At 73.0% G+C, this 5,491-nt stretch overlaps 1 protein-coding gene across 1 annotated transcript in view; it reads right to left on the reverse strand.

The window, feature by feature from the left end:
* Window positions 1–724: 724 nt before the first annotated feature.
* GRN (granulin precursor) overlaps window positions 725–5,491 on the reverse strand; it is a 45,916-nt gene continuing 41,149 nt past the window's right edge. The window contains 11 exon segments of the mRNA XM_075911483.1: window positions 725–1,068; window positions 1,070–1,147; window positions 1,236–1,259; window positions 1,262–1,447; window positions 1,449–1,487; window positions 1,758–1,853; window positions 1,855–1,938; window positions 1,940–1,995; window positions 2,653–2,850; window positions 2,853–2,886; window positions 5,026–5,256. Of these exon segments, the coding sequence (XP_075767598.1) occupies window positions 841–1,068; window positions 1,070–1,147; window positions 1,236–1,259; window positions 1,262–1,447; window positions 1,449–1,487; window positions 1,758–1,853; window positions 1,855–1,938; window positions 1,940–1,995; window positions 2,653–2,850; window positions 2,853–2,886; window positions 5,026–5,256 (1,254 nt within the window). The 3' untranslated portion in view covers window positions 725–840.

Raw genomic sequence — 5,491 nt, forward strand, 5'->3', positions numbered from 1 at the left:
CCTCTTAGTGTCTTTTTGCCCTCTGTGTGCTGCAGCCCCAGGCCCGTTCCCCCCGCGTGTCCCGTTCCCCAGGGGTGCCTGTGCCTGTGGAACTCCATGCCACTGGCTGCCTAGGTGGGAGCAGGGAGCAGTTCTACAGCTGCCCCGTTACATCCATGCAGCTGTGTGTCATGCTGGCCTCCCGGGGTGGGACAAGCGCTAGTCTAGTCCCCCCCCCATGGCTGTCCGGGGAGGGGGTGCGTGCAGGGTCCTGCCCTGGGGCGGGGAGAAGGGCAGTTGGTGCCTCCACATGTCAAACTGCAGGGAACTGACCCCAGCAGCCCCTGCCCCGTGTGTCAGCCAGGACGGCGGGGCAGAGACTCAGCCTGGCATACACCCCCACCCGCTGCAGAGCAGGGCCTGGCCTCAAGCAGCCAGCTGGCCCCCCCCCCCCCGCACGCACACACAGCTGGCCAGGGCTTGCTGGGGTTTTTCCTGCTGGGTGAAACCCCCTCTGATCCCGGGAGGGGGGCTGGGGCTCCCCAGAACGGCATTAATATATAAACCCTTTGACCCTCACCTGTCTCGTCTGATTCCTAAGCTGTGGGCCGTGCCTCAGTTTCCCTTCCTGAGCTGGGCCGTGTGCAATGCTGCTGGAGCACAAAGAGCAGGTGCCCAGCCTGCCCCCCACCCAGGGGGTCTGGACCCCAAGCCGGAGGGGAGAGAAGCTTTACAGAGACGGACATTGGGGCAGCACCACAACCATCCATTTATTGGGTCTTGCACCCCCCACCTCTGGGTGGGAATGGGGGGGCCGTGCCCTGCATCACACACCAGGCAGGGGGTACACAGCGAAGTGGCTCAGCCCCCCCAGTGCTGCGGGGGGTCCCTGCCCCATGGCTCTGGGCTGGTGCCGTGGGGGCAGCGGCTCTCCCACGGCCTTAGCCCCAGAGCAGGGCGGTGGGGCAGCCTTGTGGGGCACAGGGCCCAGCATCGCCCCCTCAGCTCTGCGGCAGCCGGGCTCCCCCGGCACCTCACAGCAGGGGGCGTGGGCGGGGGGGGGCGGGTGTCCCAGCGCAGGGGCCAACCACCGCTTGCAGTCCAGGCCGGAGGGGGAGCAGCGGTAGGCCCAGGGGCAGCAGTGGCGCTGGTCGGCGCAGCAGGAGCCCTGCGGAGAGACGAGAGGCGGGTGAGGGGCTGCAGCGGGGGCAGGACGGAGCCCCCCCCCCCCCCGGCCCCACCCGCCCGGCGCTCACCCAGCGGTAGGGGCAGCACGCCCAGAGGCGCCCGCGGGGGCCTTGCAGCAGGTCTGGTGGTCGGGGCAGTAGTGCTGGGCGTCGCAGGCCACGTCGTTGCTGGGCTCGGCGCTGGCGGGCAGCAGGGAGGCTGCGGGGCTCAGGTCCCCAGGCAGCCCCCGGCCGGGCTCCTGCTTCTCACAGCTCTGCGCCGCCAGGTTGCAGGTGTAGCCCCCAGGGGCAGCAGTGCTGGTGGTCCTCGCAACACACAGCCTGTGGGGAGAGGGGTCAGCCAGCCCCCCAGGAGTCCTGCCCCCTCCCTCCCCCCGAGCCAGGAGTCCCAGCCAGCCCGAGGGGCAGAGCCCACCGCGGACGAGAACTTGGTACCTGCAGCCACACGGATAGTGGCAGGAATGAGCCGGCCCCGGCCAGCCCCCCCACCCCGTGGAGACGGGGCCTGGCAGGGCCGTGTGTGGAGGGGAGCCCGACCCCCCCCGGCCCTGAAGCAGCCCCCCCCGGGCCCTGAAGCAGCCCCCCCCCTACGTTTGGCAGGTTGCAGCAGGCCCAGGCGCCGGTCTCGCTCTTGCAGCAGGTCTGCCCGTCCTCGCAGCTGGTGCTCTGGTCGCAGGGCACAGCGCGGCGCGGGGGGGGCGCTCACCAGGCGGGCAGGAACCTGGGGTGCCCAGGGCAGGGAGAGCAGAGCCTGGTCACAACTGCCCTCGGGGGGTGCACGTGTAGCCCTTGGGGCAGCAGTGGACGTGGTCGGGGGCAGCACACCCGCCTGGGGGGGGAGGGGGAAGAGACTCAGCAGGTGCATCAGAAACACCCCCAGCCCCCACGCTGGGTACAGCCCCAGGCCCTCCAGCCCTAGACCCCCCCCCCCCATGGACTGCTGCTCTCCATTCTCGGGGTGGGTGGGTGGGGGGGTAATGATGCTCCCACCCCCCTTCCCCATGAGGTAGCCGCCCCTCCCCCAGCCGCACTCCCACTCACCTCCACCAGGGGGCAGCCGCCCCAGCCGCGCTCCCACTCACCTCCACCAGGGCGCAGCCCCCCCAGCCGCGCTCCCACTCACCTCCACCAGGGGGCAGCCCCCCCAGCCGCGCTCCCACTCACCTCCACCAGGGCGCAAACCCCCCCAGCCGTGCTCCCACTCACCTCCACCAGGGCGCAACCCCCCCAGCCGCGCTCCCACTCACCTCCACCAGGGGCAGCCCCCCAGCCGCGCTCCCACTCACCTCCACCAGGGCGCAACCCCCCCAGCCGTGCTCCCACTCACCTCCACCAGGGCGCAACCCCCCCAGCCGTGCTCCACTCACCTCCACCAGGGGGCAGCAGCCCCAGCCGTGCTCCCACTCACCTCCACCAGGGGGCAGCCCCCCCCAGCCGTGCTCCCACTCACCTCCACCAGGGCGCAACCCCCCAGCCGCGCTCCCACTCACCTCCACCAGGGGGCAGCAGCCCCAGGCCCCAGTACTCAGGCGGCAGCAGGTGTTGCCGTCGGGGCAGCTGGTCTGCTCGTCGCAGGGCACGTCCCGCTCCCTGGAGGGCGCCCGCAGCCGCGCCGGGGTCTTCTCCAGCCAGGGGATGGAGGCGCCGGGTGCCTGGCAGCTGCTGCCGTCGCACGTGTAGCCCTTGGGCAGCAGTGCATGTGGTCCGGGCAGCACACCGCCTGGGGGGGGGGGGAAGACTCAGCAGGTGCATCAAAAACAGGCACCCCCCTGGCTACTCCAGAGCGACCCGCTCCAGCCACAGACTCCCCCAGGGGCCCCTCTGCTGTCCTAGTCCTAGACCCTCTGCCCCCATTGCAACCCAGTCCCCAGCGTAGAGACCCCCCCAGCCGTGCTCCCACTCACCTCCACCAGGGCGCAACCCCCCCAGCCGCGCTCCCACTCACATCCACCAGGGGGCAGCCCCCCCAGCCGTGCTCCCACCCACCTCCACCAGGGGGCAGCCCCCCAGCCACGCTCCCACTCACCTCCACCAGGGGGCAGCCCCCCAGCCACGCTCCCACTCATCTCCACCAGGGGGCAGCCCCCCAGCCGCGCTCCCACTCACCTCCACCAGGGGGCAACCCCCCCAACCGCGCTCCACTCACCTCCACCAGGGGGCAGCCCCCCAGCCACGCTCCCACTCACCTCCACCAGGGGGCAGCCCCCCAGCCGCGCTCCCACTCACCTCCACCAGGGGGCAGCCCCCCCAGCCACGCTCCCACTCACCTCCACCAGGGGGCAGCCCCCCCAGCCGTGCTCCCACTCACCTCCGCCAGGGGGCAGCCCCCCCAGCCACGCTCCCACTCACCTCCACCAGGGGGCAGCCCCCCAGCCGCGCTCCCACTCACCTCCACCAGGGGGCAGCCCCCCAGCCGCGCTCCCACTCACCTCCACCAGGGCGCAACCCCCCCAGCCATGCTCCCACTCACCTCCACCAGGGGGCAGCCCCCCAGCCGCGCTCCCACTCACCTCCACCAGGGGGCAGCCCCCCCAGCCGCGCTCCCACTCACCTCCACCAGGGCGCAACCCCCCCAGCCATGCTCCCACTCACCTCCACCAGGGGGCAGCCCCCCAGCCGCGCTCCCACTCACCTCCACCAGGGGGCAGCCCCCCCAGCCACGCTCCCACTCACCTCCACCAGGGCGCAACCCTCCCAGCCGCGCTCCCACTCACCTCCACCAGGGGGCCGCGCTCCCACTCACCTCCACCAGGGGGCAGCTCCCCAGCCGCGCTCCCACTCACCTCCACCAGGGGGCAGCCCCCCCAACCGCGCTCCCACTCACCTCCACCAGGGGCAGCCCCCCCAGCCGCGCTCCCACTCACCTCCACCAGGGGGCAGCCCCCCCAGCCACGCTCCCACTCACCTCCACCAGGGGGCAGCCCCCCCAGCCGCGCTCCCACTCACCTCCACCAGGGGGCAGCCCCCCCAGCCGCGCTCCCACTCACCTCCACCAGGGGCAGCACTCCCACTCACCTCCACCAGGGGGCAGCCCCCCCAGCCACGCTCCCACTCACCTCCACCAGGGGGCAGCCCCCCCAGCCGCGCTCCCACTCACCTCCACCAGGGGGCAGCCCCCCCAGCCGCGCTCCCACTCACCTCCACCAGGGGGCAACCCCCCAGCCGCGCTCCCACCCACCTCCACCAGGGGGCAGCCCCCCCAGCCACGCTCCCACTCACCTCCACCAGGGGGCAGCCCCCCCAGCCGCGCTCCCACTCACCTCCACCAGGGCGCAACCCCCCCCAGCCGTGCTCCCACTCACCTCCACCAGGGGGCAGCCCCCCCAGCCACGCTCCCACTCACCTCCACCAGGGGCAGCCCCCCCAGCCGCGCTCCCACTCACCTCCACCAGGGGGCAGCCCCCCAGCCGCGCTCCCACTCACCTCCACCAGGGGGCAGCACTCCCACTCACCTCCACCAGGGGGCAGCCCCCCCAGCCACGCTCCCACTCACCTCCACCAGGGGGCAGCCCCCCCAGCCGCGCTCCCACTCACCTCCACCAGGGGCAGCCCCCCCAGCCGCGCTCCCACTCACCTCCACCAGGGGGCAACCCCCCAGCCGCGCTCCCACCCACCTCCACCAGGGGGCAGCCCCCCCAGCCACGCTCCCACTCACCTCCACCAGGGGGCAGCCCCCCCAGCCGCGCTCCCACTCACCTCCACCAGGGCGCAACCCCCCCAGCCGTGCTCCCACTCACCTCCACCAGGGGGCAACCCCCCAGCCACGCTCCCACCCACCTCCACCAGGGGGCAGCCCCCCCAGCCGTGCTCCCACTCACCTCCACCAGGGCGCAACCCCCCCAGCCGCGCTCCCACTCACCTCCACGAGGGGGCAGCAGCCCCAGGCCCCAGTACTCAGGCGGCAGCAGGTGTTGCCGTCCGGGCAGCTGGTCTGCTCGTCGCAGGGCACGTCCCGCTCCCTGGAGGGCGCCCGCAGCCGCGCCGGGGTCTTCTCCAGCCAGGGGATGGAGGCGCCGGGTGCCTGGCAGCTGCTGCCGTCGCACGTGTAGCCCTTGGGGCAGCAGTGCATGTGGTCTGGGCAGCACACCGCCTGGGGGGGGGGGGGGGAGTCAACAGGCACATCAAAAACAGGCACCCCCCTGGCTACTCCAGAGCGACCCGCTCCAGCCACAGACTCCCCAGGGGCCCCTCTGCCCCCCCATCCCAACCCAGTCCCAGCGTAGAGACCCCCCCAGCCGCGCTCCCACTCACCTCCACCAGGGGGCAGCCCCCCCAGCCGTGCTCCCACTCACCTCCACCAGGGCGCAACCCCCCCAGCCGCGCTC

This window comes from Pelodiscus sinensis, chromosome 29 (genome assembly GCF_049634645.1).
Source record: "Pelodiscus sinensis isolate JC-2024 chromosome 29, ASM4963464v1, whole genome shotgun sequence".
NCBI lineage: Eukaryota > Metazoa > Chordata > Testudines > Trionychidae > Pelodiscus > Pelodiscus sinensis.